The sequence below is a fragment of the Pezoporus wallicus genome, unplaced genomic scaffold (genome assembly GCF_028554395.1).
Source record: "Pezoporus wallicus isolate ANWC-B61680 ecotype Strahan unplaced genomic scaffold, APGP_CSIRO_Pwel_v1 scaffold_7107, whole genome shotgun sequence".
Classification (NCBI taxonomy): domain Eukaryota; kingdom Metazoa; phylum Chordata; class Aves; order Psittaciformes; family Psittacidae; genus Pezoporus; species Pezoporus wallicus.
Window position 1 is genome coordinate 3,953,389 of NW_026642114.1, and position 20,726 is coordinate 3,974,114.

At 44.3% G+C, this 20,726-nt stretch overlaps 1 protein-coding gene across 4 annotated transcripts in view; it reads left to right on the forward strand.

Moving 5' to 3' along the window:
• The first annotated feature begins 8,568 nt into the window (after positions 1–8,568).
• SMG7 (SMG7 nonsense mediated mRNA decay factor) overlaps positions 8,569–20,726 on the forward strand; it is a 66,625-nt gene continuing 54,467 nt past the window's right edge. For 2 of the 4 annotated variants that reach the window (XM_057426961.1, XM_057426963.1), the window contains exon 1: positions 8,569–8,853. In XM_057426961.1, the coding sequence (XP_057282944.1) occupies positions 8,825–8,853 (29 nt within the window). In that variant the 5' untranslated portion in view covers positions 8,569–8,824. The remainder of the gene's footprint in view (positions 8,854–20,726) is intronic. The other 2 variants (XM_057426962.1, XM_057426964.1) reach the window with 1 other exon arrangement.

Here is a 20,726-nt window from a genome sequence, read left to right on the forward strand (position 1 = left end):
CATTGGTCCTATTGCTGAGTGATATGAAGGAGCAAGACCCCTGGGGAAAAAAACCAAGAGGATATTGAGTCTGTTTGCTCAGGGAACCCTTAAATCCATGCTGCAGAGACCTCACTTGCAGTCGTAACCTGGGGAGCACGCACTGATGGCTAGTGGTGGTCCATGGGGTTATATTTTTATGCTGATTTTTAATTCACACTAAGCTGTCATTGAGGGAGAGGCATGCTGAGACAGCTTGCTGCCACAAACACAAAATAATTTGGGTTCTCAGGTGTTCACTCTAGGTGTTAGTCCCAAAGCCAAACAAACCCCATGACAACAGGCTGGTAGGTGGCACAGACATGGCATATTTGCTGCAGGGCTGGCTTAGTTGGGGAATGAGGTAGAACAGCAGCCCAGCCACTGCCCTGCTGGGATGGTGTAGGTGCTGCCTTCCTTGACCCCTGACAAAAACCTTCCCAGTGGCAGTGTGACCCAGGTGCAAGTCTGGATAAGGTCACCTGCGCATTAGATGCATGCAGCAATCTCCAACCCATGAAAAGAGTCCTAATGGGGTCCCAAAAACGTTGGTGTCACCTTTGCTTGCTCAGCTGTGAGGATGGCCAGGGAAAGCAGAATCATCTCTTTCCATCAGCTGTTGTAGGACAATAAATAAACTAAGAAACAATATCAAGTCAGTAGAGTTATGGTGCTCTACCTTCCTATTAGTTCTCTATGGATATTTGATGATCCAATGGGATGAGATTTTGGGGGTTGTGTTGAGCGGTTTTTGTGCTGCCCCCACTCTTACCCTGAAAGGGAGAGACTTGCTGCTTTAAGAAAGGTTGTGGCTCTCTGTACTTTATCAGCGGTGCTGTGCTCGGCACAAAGCTGCCTTTAAAAACACAGCTTTGATTAGCATTTATAAACCTTAGGGTAATAGCAGAAGAAGAGAACATTCTTCAAGCCTGCCTTGGTCACATACATGCTGGTCTACTGTGTGCATGTGCTCGTGGCTCTGCTTTCCAAAACTTGTTCTCCAATTTTGTTAAAAAATAGGAAACAAGTTCAAAAACTGGAGTCTAAAACACTGAGGGATAGAAACCTCTTTTCATTTGGAAAACTTGGGATACCTGATGTTTCTGGGTAAGCTGTTTTCCCACACTGGCAAGGCGGGGATAACTGTGTTTGTTTGCCATTGCGGAGCCTCCAGTGTCTCTACCAGAGGTAACAATCATGTGAAGTGATGAAAAAAGCTAGAAGCCACCACAGTTCCTGCACAAGAGCTGACCTCAGGCTCATCTTAGTTCAGACATCTCCCCTGGTGGTTGGCCCAGATCCCCTTGGCTCATCCTGGTTTACGTCAACACAGGTTTCAGATGGGAATGGCATTGTAACGCCACTGGTTTGACTCCAGCCCAGAGCTGCAAGAGGTCTTGACAATGCACAACATGGCACTTCTCTCCCGTACATTCCCACCTATGATGGTGTCCTACCCCTTCCCTTGGGGTGGTACAACTCTGCACCAATATGAAACATGGGGTTTTGACCTGTGCAAGAAGACTCCTTTCATACAGAAGAGACTGAAGCTCAGGTGAGAAACTTACATTTTTTTTTAATTTCTTGGTTAATCCTAGCCCCATTTCCCACTAATTTTGCATTTTGCATAAGAAATTTTGCAGGAGGCATGTTTTCCCTTCAGCCTTCTATCGATTGTGCCACCTGCAGTTGTAGAAGCACCAGGTGCTGCTGTTACAGAAGAGGGCACAAATGGAGAAGACCACATGTGGCTGAGCTCTCCTGCTGCTTGGTGATCCCCACTGCAACCCCCCAGGCCTGCCAGTTCCTGGTGTGCCCCGCCAAATCTCTGCCTGATTCATTTCATGTTGGGGTTTGACTGTAAGCACCACATAGTGAAAGCTCAATGTGGCCTGTCCAGATGTGGGTTATGCACTGCCTGGGCATGGTGGCGGTGAGGTCTGGCCAGTGCTACCTGTACCTTTTCCTCTGCTTTCCTGCTGTGTGCTGCGGTGGGTAAGTGATGTGGTAAATCAGCTGTCACTTAGCAACGCTGCCGGTTTGAGAGCCAGTCGTAGGTTTTGACACAGGAACGATGCCTGCAAGGCTGTGTGGTGGGTCAGCCAGCCCAAGGTACAGCACACAAGAGATTTACACCCAGAGCAAAGTGCCTGGTAGAGACTGGGCTGCAGAAGGAGCTGAGTGCAGGAGGAGAGGCTACTCACCTTCAACACACTTATGTGTGCCAGAGGAGGTTATTTCACCTTTTTTTCCTCCAGTGTTTTTCAAGGCAGCCTTTATTTTATGTTCCTTGCTGCTTTCCCTGAAAATGTGGGTGCAAATTTCCCACTGTTGAAAACAGGACCCATAGCCACAGGAGCCAGATGTTCCCTTTCAGCCCTTGCTGTGCATCGCCAGAGGGCCCTGAGTCCCCCAGCTGATTTGGGCTCCAACCCAGCCCGTGACAGCAGGCAGCCATCTGCCATCTGCGGAGCTGGTACAGCAGGATAGACGGACAGCAGAGGGTTGATTAGCTTGGTTTTATTCTCTGAGGAAGAAAATATCATGGAGAAATGCTTGACTACCTTGACACAGAGAGCTTGTAGCAGCACTGCCTGCAGGACTTGAGAAGCAGAGCCCGACCTGTTAAGCGCACCTGAAACATTGCCTGTGGTTCACACCAAGGGTATTTTCTGCACACGGATCTGTCCAGCTCTTCGCTTTCCAGATTGATGGGCCTCAGATGCAGTGGAGCAGCAGAAAGCAGGAAGATCATGCCTGTGTTCATTGGCATGAGGCATGGGGGGACCATGGTCCTTCCAGTACTGTCTTTCACCTTGTCTCTCCCCTTGGGCTCAGGAAGATGAAGGGAAATCTTACAGCTTAAAGCTTTTAAACTGGCAGTTTGTAAACTCTTTAAATCAACCTAAACCTACTGGAAAAAAGGGCAATTCCTGCTGGGGGGTGGAGGGGCAGCCAGAGAGGGCTGCTCTACAAGGGCAGGAGAGCAGGAACCTGAGCTTAAAAGCATCTCTCAAGCAGAGGATGGAATTCCTGAGAGTACTCCTCATGTCTCTCCTGAGTCCTTTCCCCATGGGCTGATCTCAGGTGGAATAAACCCCCTGGTTCCCACAAAAGCAGGTTTTTAATTTACACCCATTTTTGAGATATAATCTGAATGTATCTAAACAAAGTCCATGCCTGCAAACACAGCCTCTGCGAGCTCAAGGATTTGCAAATGTAAGGAAGCCAAACTGGACTGTCAGATTGGGCCAGGCTGGACCAGCCAAGCTGAACCAGTTGATCATGGAGCAACCACACAGGACAGTAAATGGAAGCACACAGGCACGGCTCAGGGCTAGCTGCTGTAGCATGGGCCTGGTAGAGCTGGAGGGAGCTATTAAACCTGTAGCAACCAGGTCTGAGGCCACATAGGATGGGACAGCCTGGCCCAAAGGGAGAAACCTTTCATTTCTGATGAAAAGCAAACGTTCAAACAAGGCTGAAGAGCAGCCAGTGAAAGAGATAACTTATAACCAAGGTCTGAAAATTCATGAGTAGCCCAGGGAGCATAGCCAGGGGCCAACCAGTGACTGCTTCTTCCAGCTCAAGAGATTTTCTCAGGGCATGGTTCATCAGGTCCTGGAACAAGCTGCCAAAGTATGCTGTGGGATAAAGCTCCCATGAGCTCCTGAAGATGTTTCAAGGTTGTGTGGTGGCCTCTGCAAACTGATCCTAAAAGCTGTGAAGCATTTAAAGGACACTAGACTGACTTTTCAAGATATGTCCTCAGGAAGGTCAGCTTGGTAACAGATTTCTCACTTGCCCATATTCAGCAGCTGAGAATCAGCCACAGATACAATTAGCTCTGCAGGCATTTTAATGTCTCTAATTCTGTCTGAGGTTACAGCTCAGGTGTGCAGGATGGATCGATCTGTATGGTCACAATCTGAGCTGGGTTTACACAGGATGGAGGTGTGAGCCGCAGGCAGTAGGCATGGCTCCCCAAGAACATCTGCTTTCTTTTTCCCTTCCAAGGGGGACTTAGCTTTTATTTAATGTAAAAGGGTACTTCTTTTCAAAATGTGTGGCACTTACTCTCAAGGAATTAAAATTAAATGCATTAGATACTTTATGAATTTAAGGATTAAAATGATTTCTTTAAGAGATGTAGCCTATTTTACAATTTTTTCTTTGTTCTGAGTGATATTTGCAAGGGAATAATGAATACTTGACAAACTTACTTCTATAGAATAAAAATCCCTGGAGTTTTGCATGTAAGTTATATTTGGAGAAATGTGTTTATATTTGGGGTAAGATGAAGCTTTTGTCATTAACAATTAAAAATCTCAGAAGTATCATCTGAGATGAAAACAAGTATATTTTAATCACAGTAACATAATTACTAGAGGGATGAATACAGGGGGAAATTAAGATTGTTTAAGTAACTTCATTCTTTGTTTCTTCCTTGAAGTTCTTCAATTGCTTTTGAGTACTAATTTCCCGCATTCACAGCATTAAGAATGAAATAATCACTGAACCGGCTGAGAATCTGGCACTTCATCATTCAGTTGTTGAGCTGTATTCTCATCTTTCCTTGATCCAAGGTTTTGACTCTAAGCAGCAGGAAAACGTGATGTCTCAGAGACCTAAAAGCCGAGGTTTGGCACTGAGACAGAGGGCTGTCCAGCAGCCACATCTTTATGTGAAAGCAGAGGAACAGTTTACACCACAAAAGGGAGACTGTGGACTTTGCAACACTCACAGGATATGTCTGGACAACTAAAGATGTTATTGTTAATGAAGAAGGATGGGAGCAGGCTCTGATTTTGCCCACCTTTCCATTCTTGTCTTAAACAGCTTTGAGGAAATCTCTTCTGCTCCTCTGACCATCTGTTCAGTGGGAATGGTCAGTCACTTTCTTCTTAGAGCAGGCTAGATTCGTGATTTGAGGATAAACATGCCCAAGGTCTGTTAAATGCTGAGCTTGTACAGTAGTAGAGGCTGTCAAAGGATGTAAAACAGGTTCACATTTGGGAATATGAGACTTGCCCTCTAGAGAGCCAAGCAGCTTCATCCCTGGGCATTTTGGCTGCATTGCTGGCCGAGGGTCAGGGTTATTCACTGTGTTCACAGTGTTTCTGGTGTACTGTCCTCATCTGGGGATCACATGCTTCCTGATGCTGTGTAATTAATAAAATGGTAGGCCACAGATATTGACCCATTAATGACAAAAATGATAATATACATTGACCTCTATGGGAAATATGCTTCTTTGAAGACAAGGATTTTATCACAAATCTCTTAGAACAAAACTAATGGCAGATAAATGGAAGGAAATTATCCCCCTTGTTGTGTACACCAAAAGGTTTGGAGAAGAATTTCCTAAGAAACAGAGCAGAGAAATCAGCAGCAACACCACATACTCAAAAATGTTGCATGGGAGAAACTGAGGCCAAATCCAAAGGCACAGGTATGTAGAAGATCTCTCTGAGAGGCAAGAAGAGAAGGCAGGAGAGAGAAACTCATGAACACACTGTCCTAATGGACAGATATGTTCTAACAATGCAGAAACTCAGAGGGAAGTAGAAGACCTCAGAATTCAGAGGAAAAGCCCTGAAAAAACAGAAAAACTTGCAAAGGCTCTGACATCCTTTGCTTCTGTGTCTGGAAGATATTCAAGAGGAGTGAGAAAGGACTAAGGGAGGCTTTGTGGCTGGGCAGGTTGCCGTAATGGACCATAGCTTCCCCAACATAGCTGCCCTGAGATATGGCTCCACTTGGCAATTTATATTGTCATCAAACAGGCTAAATAAGACCGGCAACAACATCTATCAGATTCTCTTGCAAATAGCTAGGACTGCCTGCTCCCCAGTGCCCAAGACTCTGAAGTCAGTTCTGCCCTACGTGAAATTTTCAAGTCTTTTGGGGTGGCTGTAGAAGTGGACTGGACTCAGACAAGACCAAACAAGACAGCTGTTGAGTCAATGCTGCCTGTTCGTGATGCGGTATGAGTTTGACGCCTCGAAGGAGCACTTTATGGCCTCCTGGGTAAAACCTACATTCATTGGCCAAAGAGATGCTGCAGAAAGCCAGAACATGCCACCCAATTCCTGGCAAAAATACCCCAAATCAAGTTTCTACCTTCAGATTTTCCCTCTCCTATCCACATGCAAATACACAGGTCAAGAAGAGGCAGCCCTAGAAACTCCTGTTTGCACTGATGCAACCTGTAGAGCTCAGAAGTGCACTTGCAGTTGCAGAGAACAACAGCCTGTGATCCAGTGACTTTGTCTAAGGCCCAGCACAGTGCTAAAGTGGACAGAAAAGTAAAGAATTTCTTATTCTTTATTTGAGCAATAGCAACACAGGTTAACAGTAATTTTATTTTAAGCATTTTATTTTAAGCAATAACGTTGCTGCCAAGGGGGCATGAAGCACAGTATGTGCCCGAGTGCTCTTTGCAGTTTGGTGGCTATCTAATAGTCAGGTTGTATGATACCATTCTGCCTGGGAGGAAGTCTCTGGCACATGATCTTTTCCAGCAAACAAATAAAATCATAAAAGGGTGTAAAATAAAGTTTGTTTGCCCAAGACTAAAGAGGGGTGGCAGAGTCCCTGGAACAGTCACTGGGAGAAGAGTGATGGAGAAAACTGAAAATCCCAAGTCAGCTGTGTGGGAGGTAGGGAGGCTCACAGGAAGCCTGAATTCCTGTAAGGTTTTGGCTTTTCCTGCTTCAGCTAATGTAAGCTGTTCTCACGGCACTGCTCCACTGCTGTGGATACTGTCAATGCAGGACTGGAGAACGACCTGGCTGCAAATAGCGGGTGGAAGTGAGGGGCTGGTGGAAAGGAAAGTAGCGGTGGCTTAAGGTCCTTCTGCTTTCAAAATCTGGGTTTTTCAGCTCCACTGTAAGGAGAAGGAATGGATGGAAAAGTATGGGAAGAGCAGAAATAGCTTGAGATATCTGCACAGTAGTGTAGCAGTAACAGTAGGAGCACCTCCTCAGAGATGCAGGGTCCCTGAAGCATGCCAGCTCAGGAACCAGAGGGGTGGCTCCAGATTGTGTAGATAACATGAAGGGTCTGGGAGAGACTTGGATAATGTGCCCCAAGAGATGCAGCTTCTAAGAGCTGCATTTGTGCATTGATACAGGAGATACAATCTCAGGGCACCTGTGGCAGCTGTGGAAACTCAGCCTCCACAGGTTCTGGTCAGGCAGAAGCAGTCGCAGTTTGCCCAGTGCTGAACCAGTTTGCATCTGCTTTGCAGTCGAGAGATTGCAGGGATGGAGGCTGAGCCCAGAGCCTCAAGGCTTGCTGCAATGCCTGCCACAAGGGCTGCACAGGATTCAGTGGAGGTTTGGCGGCATGGCTCACTGCCCAGCCCTGATTGCACTGAAACTAGGAAACCAATTCTGCAGCCTTGAGAAGCTTCTGTTTAGACATGTGCACTCTGAAAATAATTTCCCTAAACACATTCTCGTTTCAACCTGAAAAAAATGTGATGGATTTATTTTTGAAACACGATCTTTCATTTTGTCCTTGGGGTCACTTACCTGCTCAAATAACACAATAACATTAGCCAGCCTCCTTGGTGTGCATCTGATCCCAAACTGTCACCTGCCTCTTTTCCTCAGGCTGGCTCACTTGGTCAAATGGCTCAGGGGGAATTTTCCTGACGAAACAGACATGTTTGAGCATAAAATGAGTCACAAATTAGGCACAGGAGGTGGCATTGCATGGTGTAAATAGTGTAAAAAGTGCAAATATTTAGATGCGATAAGACTGCTGTACCAAGGTGCAGGGTTACTGCCTAACACGCCCATGCAATTGCTCCACTATGCGAGCTGCCGCCTGCAGCGCTGACTCTGGGGCCATGTGCTGCAGGCTGCATCCCTGGTGAGCCCCCTCTGTGCCTGAGCTTGCTGCCTCCCAAGCAGTGGGTAATGGAAGGAACCTGAGGTGAGGACCATTTGGGACACTTTGGGGTGATCCTCGGGGCTGGACACCTGAGTGGCCAAACCCTGGGAATCCTTAGGTGTGGGCAAGCAAGCAGGCAGGGATCGGGCACTCTGATTCACGTGAGAAGTCCAGGCCTGCTAGCGTTGATCCCGCTAAAACCTCTCCCAGGAAAGCGTGGGGCTGCCACTGCCGCCCGTGTGCCGAGGGTCGGGGGCTCTCCCACCACCTCTCGGCAAGCTGACCCTCCCGCCTCCACGCGTTCCGTGAAGGGGAATCTGGTAAGACGGGCTACCGAGGAACGGCGCGGCGTGGGGCAGGACAGCCTGCTGAACGCCGAGACGGCAGGCCTCAGCCCCGGCGGGCGGGAAGGCGCCACAGTTGCCGTGACGACGCCCCGCAGCCCCCTCGGTTGCTATGGCAGCGGGCGAGCCAATCGGCGGGCGCCGCCGAGGGTCGGTGGGGGGAAGGGTTTGCTGGTGGCGCCGCCGGAAGTGCTGGCGGGGGCGGGGTCTGGCCCGGAAGCGTGGCCGGCGCGGCGGGAGGGTCCGGGCACCTCAGCGGGGCGGCGGGGGTGCGGGCAAGTGAGTGGCCGTGACTGTCAGAGCCTGCCGGGGCCCCTGGGGTTTCCGTGGTCGGCGCTGCTGGGGCCGACGGGGCGCAGACGGTCTTTGCCCGGCCGGAGCGCGGAGCGGGGACACCGTCGCCCCTTCCTTCCTGCCGCCCCTCCCCCGCGGCGGCAGGCCCTGCACGGGAAGATGGCGGCGGCGGCCGGAGGCGGCAGCGACCGCGGCGGCGGCGCGGGCGCGGCTGGCCGGCCCGGGCTGTGAGGGCCGCGGCGGGACGGAGTGGGGAGCAGCGGAGGATGAGCCTGCTGTGTGCGCAGTATCTCCGGTGAGAGCCGGCCGGGAAGCGGCGGCGGGGGGGAGGTTCGCCGCCTGCTCTGAGGCAAGGCTGTGGCCAGCGGCTCTGGAAGCAGCGAAGAGCTGGAGGACGTGGTTCCCTCAAGCGTGAGGAGGCCTCACAGCGGCAGCGAGAAGCTCTGGACTGGGGGGGATGTGACTGTAGGGAGGGCTGCCTCTACGTTCGTTACCGGGCCCTGCATGGCTGGTGGGGAGTGAGGCGGGACGGAGCCGCATACCCATAGGCGGGTAGTCTTGGCTGCCGCTTAGCTGAGAGCGGCCCGGCGCGCCGAGGGCTCCTCAGCAAGGTCATGCTGGTGCTTTAAAGCCGCGGGGAACGCAGGGAAGCCCATGCCGGCTTCTCTGCCGGAATTCTCAAGCGTCTTTCAAGTAGACGCTTTATAACCCGGAGCTGCGGAATGACTGTGAAGTTTGATCCCAGCAGTGAAGTGAAACTTGCACTCCCAGCCCTGTGAGGTGCTCTGGGAGAATGGAAGTAAAAAGAATTGTGTCTCAGCCTTCAGCAGGTCAGCCCGAGGCCTGCTGAATGGCCTGGCAGCTTATACAGTTGATCGGTTTCGGGGATTGTCAGCCGAGGGTTTGAGAGGAAAGGGAGTCGGCCATAGCTGTCCTTTGAAACGCTTCACTGAACGGAAATGTTCCCAAATCCCTGAAGTCAAGAGCGCTGGATGCTGATATGAGGAAAACTTTTATAGGCTTTTAGGTGAACTTGTCTTTTGGATATGAAATGCTCTTTCTCTAGTGATTTTGGAAAGGAGCATTGCGAGATACGAATGGCTTTTCCATAGCTGTAAAATACCAAATGCTGTGTTGTCTGTGATGTGTTGCCCCTGACCCATCCAGAGCTCCTTATGGAAAAGGAGTAGGTATGCCAAAAGGTCATGTGCTTTCTTTCTGAATAGTCCAGGGGCTGGGAAGGATTTCTAAGGAGTGAATTCAAGGAGGTTTTTACATTTCTGAAACACTTTCTATCCAGGGTTCTGAAACACATGAGCTGTCTCCCCATACTGATTCTCCAGATCCTCCGCTTCCTCATCTTGTCTTTTATCTTTGCTTCCTTCTGGTACAGGTAGTTCAGATCCTGTCTCAAGTTTATCTTTTCAAGAAATGAATATATGTATATATATGCTTCTTTTTTTTTTTTTTTCCCCTATTAGCAGTAACTTGTTATTAGAGAAGAGAAAAATTACTCTTCTCTTCCAGGCTGCTTGCCTATGCTGCCTTAAAGACTTCTTCATTCTTTCCCATTACATTACAGTAAAATCTCTTAAATGCCTTATTACTAGCTCTTCTCTACTAGTAAAAGACTTGCTTTTGTATTGTAGTATGTGTCTTAATTTGTAACCTCTTGCTTACCCCTCTGTCCCCATGGCTACAAGTCTTTGGCTGCCTTATTTCATTATAAGGTGGTACTGTGGAAGTCATGCTTGTCCTGTCTCAGTCACATTGCTGCACTACCAGACTTAGCATTCTGTATTCTGCTGCACCAAGCTGGAGATCCTCCTTGCCTACAAGCATGTAGGCACTAATCACCTGTTTCTCCTAGCTTTGTTCTTCCAACACAGTAGCTTATCCTGGGCCTTTATTGCTTTTTCTTCACTGCTTTTTTGTATTCTGCGTAATGCAACGGGACTGAGGCATCTGAGCCCTAATGTAATACAAGTAGTGACTCCTGTGTTTGTCACCAAGAATCTGATCTTCTCCTAAAAAAAATCTAGGATACTCACCCTCCCAAACTTTTGAAGCACTTTGAAGTTGGTAATCTTCACCTTGTCTCTGTAGAGTATTTGGGTTTGTTCCTTTGTATAGAAGGTAAGCTTAGGGAAGGTTTCCTTGAAACCTGTGAACTGCTTTTTATATCCACAGAGTATATATTTATATTGTTTGATTTGCATAGAGCAGAAATTGATCTGTGTATTACTGCAGCCCAAGCTCATAAAGGGAACTGGGTATAGAGCCTCAAACTCTCAGAGCCAGTTCTGTTGGTCCTTTGCCTTAAGGAGGAGGGCATCCTTCTTCTTCCTCTAGTATTACAGGCTCAATCTGAGTGTAATGGTGAAGGAATAAATGGACAAAGGTATAACGATGTGCCAGGGCAGCTTAATAAAACATTGTGCCAAATGAAGATGTGGAACAGTTAGTCTCTGCTGGTCTCCATTGTCTTAAAACTAAGGTGGGACATAAGTTTTTGTGAGAAACCTTTATCTGTATTTGAAGTTTAGGCAGAAGAGAGCTGAATTTCTAAGGTGACCACATAATGGTTGAATAACTAGTGAAATAATGACTCTGCAAGAATTGAGATGCTGAAAAAATGAGTAGGAAAGAAAGCTGGACTGCCTTAACTCCTCCACTACCGGTCTCTTGCTTTCTATATATATGTATATGAATCAGCTGTTTTAAAATTCTGTCCTTAAAAGACTGTGCCACTTCAGTCAAAGTGTGAGAACTGACAAACACCTAAGACTCCTACAGAAGTCTTCCATAAAAAACAAAGAAGGTCGGACTTCATGTACTGAATCATTCAAAAGTTGCAGCAGTTTTTTTTTAAGTGACCTTCATATGTTGTAAGAAAGTGTTGGGATTTTTGCTTTCTTAGTCTTATTATCCTTTGCAAGGTCGCCTTTCAAGATTACTGAGTGTATTCTGTCCCATCAAGTTTGCTAGCTACTTCTCTCAGGTCATTGTTTGAGTCACTTCCCAAAGATTTGAATTGCATCTGGTCAGGTGAGTAGACCTTTCCAAATGCTCTTTAAAAGAGCTTGTAGGAAAAAGAGGCATGGTTTGTGTCTGTTCAGGTGAATGCATTTGTCTCATCTGGCTAAAAATTTGTATCCATATCACTTGTGCCCCTTTGGGAATCTACAAGTACTCCCCATAAATCAAAGTAATCTCCTGGGGCAGTTGCCTTACAGTAAATGTTTCGTTTATTCTGCTAGGTACAGAAGAAGTAATCTATAAGCAAAATATCGTTACAATTTCTAGCATAATACCACAGAAACTTCCAAACACGTCCTTTTTATAAGACAGTACCAAGCTTCAGTCCACGTTTGCTTACGTTAAGGAAATATGTTCATTGCCAATTTTATGTGTTCAGATTTATAATGTTCAAAACGTAGTTAATTTGGATTGAAAAGTTAAGCACTTTGACTGCTTCAATTGCATTTCATAAAGATGTGAACTCAGTAGTTAAATGTGGCATTATTCTGGTAAATTGTGGCTTTTAGCCCTCTGTAAACATAGAAGTGTTCGAATTACAGGGCTTAAACACTGCTTAGAAATTCTAGTGCTGACAAACCAGTATGTAGTTTCCTGTAGCCTTATGACGATGCTGTAACCAACTTCATTAAAGGCTTGACTGCTTTAATAATTTAAATTGTGGCTCTTTTCAAAGACTCATCAGTAGCTCCATTAACTTCTGCATCTGCCATGTCTCTCCATGGTTGCTCCTTTGTTGTCTGCCAGTCCACGATGTACTTCTTACAGTGTTTCTTCACTGTTAATGAAGGAGGGTAGAGCAGAGGTAATTTAGTGCTTCATTCTCTGTGTATGAGCATGTTCTGGTACTGATTCCTGATCAGGATGATGTAGAGTTGGTTTGTCAGTGCTGGAAAGACAAAAAACAGGATACCATTTGAAACTGAACCTCTCATGTTTTAAGTTATGCCAGTTGTCTGTCATCCTCCTACCATATGTCATGGTAGAGAGCCTGACTCTTCTCAATCCCCTTCCCGCATGTGTGCGGCTGCTGTGGGTGCCCCACAGCCTTCCCTGCCCCAGGCTGGCCAAGCCCCACTGCCGTAGCCTCTCTTCCAGCCCCATATGCAAGTGCTCCAGCCTGGGCTGCCCTGAGAGACCCTACTGACCTTGCTCCAGTTGTTGCACATCTTTCTTGATTTGTCTTGGTATCTGAACAAGACCAGGCAGTCTTGGAAAGTATTCCCTCCATCTTTTTTATATTCTGAAATTATTAATGCTCCTCTCATACATTGTTTACTCTTGAATTAATTTTAAACAGAGGAGTAGTTGAGAGATCAAATACTGCATTGGACTTTCAGAAGGTGTCTCTTAGCACAGTATTTTCCTTTGGGGGAACATAAAAGGAAAGTGTCTCTTCTTATTTTGTCCTCCTCCCTCTTCTCCATACAAGGTGTTTTTAGCATTTGATAACTGGAATTGCTGCTAATATTTAGAATGAGCAACACTTATTTAAGAGTGAAGGTAATGATTTTAAAAGTCAGATAAGATTGATGATTACTACTTAACTACTGGTCAGTAAGTTTTTTGTGGTGAGCTATGAAGTAAAAAATAAAAATAAAAATTACAATAAAGAAGTGTCAGGCAGTTTTCCTCTGAGCTTTCTGCTGAAGGAAATTAATCTTGCTGAGAGCCCCAGGACATGAGCCCTGGGGCTCTGGGTGTACAGTCATAGCTCTGATACTTTTTTCATGTCTAGATTCCTGAGGAAGCAAGGCTTGTGCAAATGTACTGCTTACCACTTTTTTTCTTCCCTTTCTCAAGTGACTTTTAACAAAATTTAGTGGTCTTCTGTAGAGGGATAGAAGTTTCAAAGTTTATTGTCACCATTAACTTTATGAAAGTTAGCTGGATAGTAGAGTGATCCAAATGAGCCTGTCTGTTGAAAGAGAAATAAGTAGAGCTCAGCCAATGTAAATCACCACATGCAGAGCTTCATGTCAGCCACGGCATGTGCTTCTCTGTGTGGAGTTTGAGTTTGTTCTTCTGTCTGGAGTAAATAGTGAGGATTTGAATGCATGTACAGTTTAGCATGTGGTGGGCACATTTTTCTGCTGGAGGGACTGGCAGGAAGGTGACTGTGTAAGAATGTGTGCCAGAGGGAAGTGGGCTACAGTAATCGGAGAACTTGACCCTACCTGTTTAGTACTTGGCAAAAGCTTGGCCATATAGGCAAAGGGTGTGTTTTAAACTTGAACAGTTCCTGACAGAGAGTTGCTGTTTCTCTCACCCTCAGCCCTGAATTGACGGTGAAAGTTTATGGCCAGGTCTTCAGTGAACTGGACTAGGGAACTATGCTAGGTTAAAACTGCTTTTGTTTTGGTTTTGACCCACAAAGTTTTCCCTGAGTTGGTTTCCTGGTCCCATTCATCATGTTATCAGACATGTGCAGAGAAAAGGGGTGAGGTTGTGTGCCACAGGAGTAAGGCCCTAATAATAAAGTCAGGGTGGGACTGCTTCTTCTAGTGATAGTGCTCATTATCATTAATGTGCTCATTAACCCATAACGCTAGTAAATAATGCCTCATTTCCTATAGTGGTAGCTATATATGGAATATAAAAATATACTATTATATATATGTAGATCGTAACCGGTATCACTGTCACTAATAGTACCCCTGTTTTCAGTCTGGGCTGAGTGTCTTCCCCTTTTCCTTCTTGCTGCAGAATACAGCTTACTGTTTCTTTGTGCTGTGCTTGAGCTTACTTACAAAACAGTGTTCCAGTGACCTAGAAGTGCAGGTTAGTGTAAGTAAAGTTACAGCTGTATTTATTTTTTTTTTTTTGATGGAAGGGATTATTCTTGTAGCAATTAGTTTTTGTTCTAACTTGCATATTCCTATGTTGTTTGATCTTTATTGAAGAGAAGAAGGTTCTGTTGTGGCACTGAAACCAGGTGGTGCTTATCTGAAATTTTGATGGGGCACTTAAGCTGCACCAAAGCATTTTGCAAAGCTGCCCCCCTTCCTTGGATATGGAGGTTTTTTTTTTTTTTACTTTGCTATGTTTCTTGGTTTCACTGCATGGTAAGAAGATACGTTTGCTTAGTGAATGCTTACCTGTTTTATTGAAGTACTCAGTATAAAGTATACCATGATATTCAAGCTACTTGTAAAATTATCTGTTCTAAGAGTGCATCTTCCACATAGCAATTTCATAACAAGTAACCCTAACCTGCTGAGATGTTTTGCCTCCAAATAAACTGGACACTGAATTGCAGAACTAACTTTTACATTAAGCAACTTAAAGCTTTTTTTAAATCAATCTATATGGAACATGAAGCTGCCCTGCTTTTCAATTTACCACATTGGCTATTGCATGCATTTTTCAGATATCTTGGTGCTTCCCACTTGAGAAGAAAAGGCTGGCTGAAGTCATTGCTCAGGGCTGCTTGAGTTGATGGTAAAAGACAGTGACTTGATGGATAGATGCCTTGGCATCTTTACTGCTCTGCTGAGCCAGCAAAAATCAGAGGAGTAAGAGCAGTTCAAGTGCATGGTGACTGGGTGCCTGATTTTGCTGGGTGAGGAATTGCTGGGGGCTTTAGAGTTTTAAGGGTCTTTCATTACTGCCATTGAATCTTCGTAACAGCAATTAGAGATTCACTAGTAGAAGCACACTCTTAGTGTAAGCAATCGTGGAAAAGCAGTTAAGGAATGCAGCTTTAATGTATAAGGAGTATAAGTGGGCAGGCATTAGTTACTGCTTTTGTTACTTTAAACTTGAGGCTTGTCCTCATCTCACTTGAAAACCGCACAGCTGCTGTCAAGCAGGAGGGGAGTAAAACTACAGATTTGTTTCCTTAAAATCATTAGCAGAATTGCATACTTTGGTCCTGTACTGCTTAATATATTACTAGGGAGGTCATAGATCTCAGTGGTGATTTGTAAAACGTAAGATTTCGTATGCTTAGGGAGGGCTCTGGCATCTTAACTCTATTTCTCCATCTTAACTGTAGTGAAAAGAATAGAGGACTAACAATGTTTGTTGTGAAGTGACATGAGGAAATGTGGAGCTGACTCATGGGCCATAATTTCTCACTGTTCACACAGGAGGGGGAGGGCTGGTGGCATTTTTTTGTATTTGCCCCTTCAGAACTCATGTTGTTGCATGCAGTATCTCATTGAACGTAGCTTTACAGTTGTACTGGCTTTATCACCACCTTCCGCTTGTGCAGCCATGCTTACAATCTTGCCTTTAGGCCACATTTCAAGACTTGTCTGGCCACTGCTTTTTTTTCTGCATTTGAATTTAAGAACTTCTGATCATAAGCTTGGGGACTTCATAGGCAACCAAATGTGGGGGAAATGGATTAAGCAGTGTTCTGATAAGTGTGTAATCCTCCAAGTTACATCAGCAGCTACCTGTTCCCATCAATGTAATGCTGTGAGTTGGGGTAGAGTAAGAGCCTTTTGAGTAACATTAGGTATGCTTTCTCTTCTTTCTCTATTTCAGTAGGACTTTTCTCTGATTATTCACACTGGCTTCTGCACTCAAGGATTATCATAAGGAACCAGAAGGCTGAGGAGTCTCTTGGGATTGTTACACAGCTGTGGGCAACAGACTGAATTTCACTGATGGGACTCAAATCAGAGATACCCTTGAGGTACTTCAGAGTCCTGCTTCAGTTAATTTTCTCTTCCACTTTTAGGGAAAAGAAGTGTATTTTTTCTGAAAGTGCTTAATGATGTTTTGAATACATTGGGAGTCTATTTCTCTTACTTCATTGTCTGTGGTGTTGAAAGTATCCTCTAGTGCTCAGCCCTATTGAACAGTTTTCTGCTTCATCTAATATTGATATATGTGAGCTAATTTTTATTTTCTTTCCTCCCACCCTCTGAAGTATTGTCTGTTTTGAGTCTGGGCCCCACTTGTCATATGACTAAATTATCTCAGAGAGCTGCTCTCTGGCTGTTAGGAAATCAGAAATTAATATTGAATGTATTTCCAGTGAAACCTTTAAGATTGATTCTGCCAAATGAATGCAGGGAAAATTTCTTGAATTATTCTAAAGAAACTTGGGCAGAAATTAGGCTTATTGTATGGATGCAGTAAAACAGACCTTTTGAGCATCAAGAGTCTTTATTCAAGACTTGGTGTTTCTTGGTGCCTTGATTTAATGAGGCTTTGATAGTTCCCATTTCATCAGTCTACAGCAAAGGGAAGTTTGTTTGGGGCCAGCCTGTTCCAGGCCTCCTGGACTCTCCAGTGGTCTATGCTGTGTTATTTGTCACAGTTTAACTTCCCTGTAGGTGGTGTCAGGAATAGAAGGAAATACGTTTTTGATGAATTCATTGATGAGGCCATTTCCCCCCCTTTTGTTTTATGATATTCCTATAAATTCTGCTGCTGTATTTTCTGCTGCAGTTAAAGTCTCCTGGTATTTGCTTTGCTATGTCCAGTCTTGGTCTCACCATGATTTGAAGAAAGCACGTGGATATTGCTATGTGTCAAACAGCTGCAACTGTGTGATAATCTATTTTTTAAACCAGGGTTTCGTACAGCCAACAAAGAACTCTGACAGACTTCACTTCCTTCTGCAGTCAGTATTGGTTTTGACAGTGCCTTTGAGCATGTGTGCTCTTAATTTAAGATACATTAAGAGGGGTCTTTTAGGATAGTTCTTCAAGATTAGCCTAATAATAACCAAAAATAGAAATGCTAACTGTCTGTACCTACGAAGAGGGGGAAAAAGAAGAATGGGACAAAACTTTTGTCTTTTGTATAGATGCTAGTTTTCTGTCTTGAAGTAGTGTAAATCCTTGTCGAGGACAGTGCTGTGACAAAACTTCTGAGCCTAGAGGCTTGATCTAGCCAGCTGCTGCCTGGAAAAAGCTGATCTACTTGTGGGTCTGGTTTTTTGTGAGTAGCAGTAAAAATAGTGTCCAAAGGATTTAAGCCACACATTAAATAAAACCCCCAAACTGCCAAGAGTGTATAAAGCATGAAAACTGGGCACCTCTGAAAACACCAACATTCAGCTGCTGTTACTAGTAAAATAAAGGAAATGTTATTTTGATATGAAGAAAAAGGTGAGATTTTTATCTGGGTTAATGGTTGTAAATTAAATTACTGAAAGATGCAGAGTAAACTTGCAATAAAATCTAGAAAGCATTTCAGTTTGTCTTAATACCATCAACATGCATAAAGTTGAACATACATGAAGCCTTTAACTAGAAAAGAAGTAATAAATTCAACATTCATTTGAATTAATAGGCCTTAATTTAGGAATATGTTGCATAGATTATGCTAGGGCATAAACGTCTGGCAATTTTCCACCCTGAATATTTAATTTTAGAGTTTTATTTTGTTTGGAGGTGAACTCTGGGAATTATGGGCTTGGGGCAGAGACAGTTGTAGAGGATTATGGCTTAGTGGGTGCACAGTCCAGCTTTAGCTGCAGTACTCCTGGTTTTGATATCAAAGACTAAAACAACCTCTAAAGCTTTAAACTATCTGGAAAGATATATCCAGTATGCTTCTAATGAAGACGTCAAATGCTTGCTGATGCTGCTTGTTCTACTGCAGACTATTTTGGTAGATTTCATCATAGATCGCTAGGCAGAAGTGAACACTAAAAAAGATGATGTGACTACATACTCTCAAAATCGGGTGAAATTCTGTGGACTTTGCATTAAAGATGGTTGTAAAAAGATACGTTTTCTGTCATGTATAACTGATTCTTTTAATTCTTGAAATAATTCTGAGGATTACAAAGCTAGAAACTGCTATGTTGGTGTGTTAAGTGATGTGGCCGAAGAGTGTCCTAAAGTCCCAGGAGCCTTTAGGACTGAGTGATCAGAAAGACATGAAGGTCTTTGGGATCTTCATTAGAGTCTTAAGGACTCTGCTGCAGGAGATTTTGTTTGTGTGATTGACTGCTGTTAAATAAACATATTTCAGATTTTGAGGGTAGAGCAGTGTGATTCACTTAGTTTCCCTGCTTTATTGTCAAATGCTGAAAAATAGTGCCAGAATTATTCTAAAATTTGCTTTGGATGTGCTGGTATACTATACAAAACAATTGATCATGAGATCCAGGCTGTTGTAGTTGCTAAGCGAAATGCCAGGGCTGAGTTGGTTTGTGCAACCTGAGTAACACGCAAGTGTTGAGTTAGTAACTGGTAGTTGTATAGTCACATGCTGAATCTTTTTTCACCATCATCCCTTCTTGCTTAATATGCAGCAAAGGTTCAGAAACTGTCTTCTCGGTCTAACTGAGGACTGTCCCTGCTGTAACCTTTTGAGGTCCTTTCAAGCCTCAAGATTTGATCTTCAGGCTGGATGTGTTAGTCCATTGCTATGGAGCCTTTTCCTCAGCCATTGCAGAAGGCAAAATGAGTGTAACAAAGAAGTCTGATTGAAAGGAAGACTGCAGCATGGAAAATGGCGTGCAGATTTTTGTTTCCTACAGAGTTTAGTAAAGATTTTCTAAACCCCAGAATTTTTCTATACATGATTTATAAAGCAGATAGTGATTTGTAGTTGGCTGAACATCATGTAAACTTTTCTAGACAGAACTAGAAAGGACTCTGTCTTAAAGTATTGAAATTTAAATTTGAAATAAAATTATTTTTATAAAAACATTTAATTACCCAAAGCAGGATTAACCTTGGAGGTTATAAATTTGCTCAGCTGTTTGCTCCTAACAAAGTCATTAGCTTGTAAAATGGAAAGGTAGGTTACTGGTTAACTGGCAGTACCTGGGAGTGTTTCGCAGGGCAATGGCAGTGGTGGCTCCTTTTTGAGGCAGTTTGGACCTGCTGTAGGCATTGCTGCAAAGGTCAGCTGGACTTGACCAAGTGGTCTGTACTACTTCAGCCAGGTTGATTTTCCTCCAGACCCATTTGTGTTCAACAGGGCTCAGAAGTTTCAAGTTGCATGCTTCCTAGAGAGGGGCAGGTCTTGTAGTAGCGTATCCATGCTGCTTTACTTCTTCTGAGCTAATAAAATTTGCTGGATCTGAGCTGTCTAGATTGCTCATAGGTTTCTCCTTCAGCTGAACAGACAAGAGAGTAACTTTACATATTCCAGGAGTACATGTGTTTCGGTGGTGGACACTTGGGTATTGTAACTGACTGCCCATCTTGACGAGCCACTCCTGAACTGAGGAGAAACACAGCAGGGGACTGAGTCAAGTGTTGCAGCACTCCTCCTCTGTAGTAAATATTGTTGGTTGTGTGTTTGAGGTCAGAATTTAGCGATCATACTATTTTAAATTTTATTTCTCCATTAGAAGTGACTGAATTTGATAGAGCTGCATTAAACTTGTTGTTTCCACCTCTTTCTTACGTCTGTATTTTTGTGGAAAATAATTACTCAAATATTCTCTAGTTGAAAAGTAAGTATGTTTCAGAACAGTGTTGCCTGTGTATTTCTGATAGAGAATGGGGAGCAGCTAATGAAACTCCTGTAAACTATTGGCAATGATGCATTGAGTACCCATTTAATTATCGTAAATGGACTGTATAATTCTCCCTGACTGGTGTTCAGCCTTCATACCATTGCTCTGCTTTCAGTGTGGCTTGCATTTAGTTTCATGGTGGAGAATTGAAAGTAATTTCTAAATTGCAGTTTGCCATTAGGATCATACTCAGATTTAATCTGAGTGTTACCTCTATTTTTGCCACCTCTTGGTCTTGTTCCATCTGCTCCTTAGCAGGGAAGACAATAACTGACTCCTTTTTAATGGTCATTACCTCCTGTGTCAATATGAGTCATTCTCGGCCTTACTGAGCATAAGGATCAGCGATTGCCACTCAGCAAGGAGTAATGTCAGAGGCTGGGATTGAGAGGATGGGAGTCCACAGAAAACACTGAAAATCATCAAGGTATATTGGTTTTAAATCCCAGTTTATTAGTGAAGGCTAGAGGTAACAGGAAACAGCTACAGCTGAAAGTCAGGGTTTAGAGGTCTGCAGGTATTACCCTCTTCATGCGAAGTGAGGTGGACTTTCCAGGGGGAAATGTATGTCACCTTTGTAAGTACCTTACTGCGAGCGCTCAGCTCTCCAGCTCCACAGGTGGGTGGGAGGGAATATTTTATCCATGTTGCAAAAGTGTGTCACTAAATTGACTGTGTAATTACCA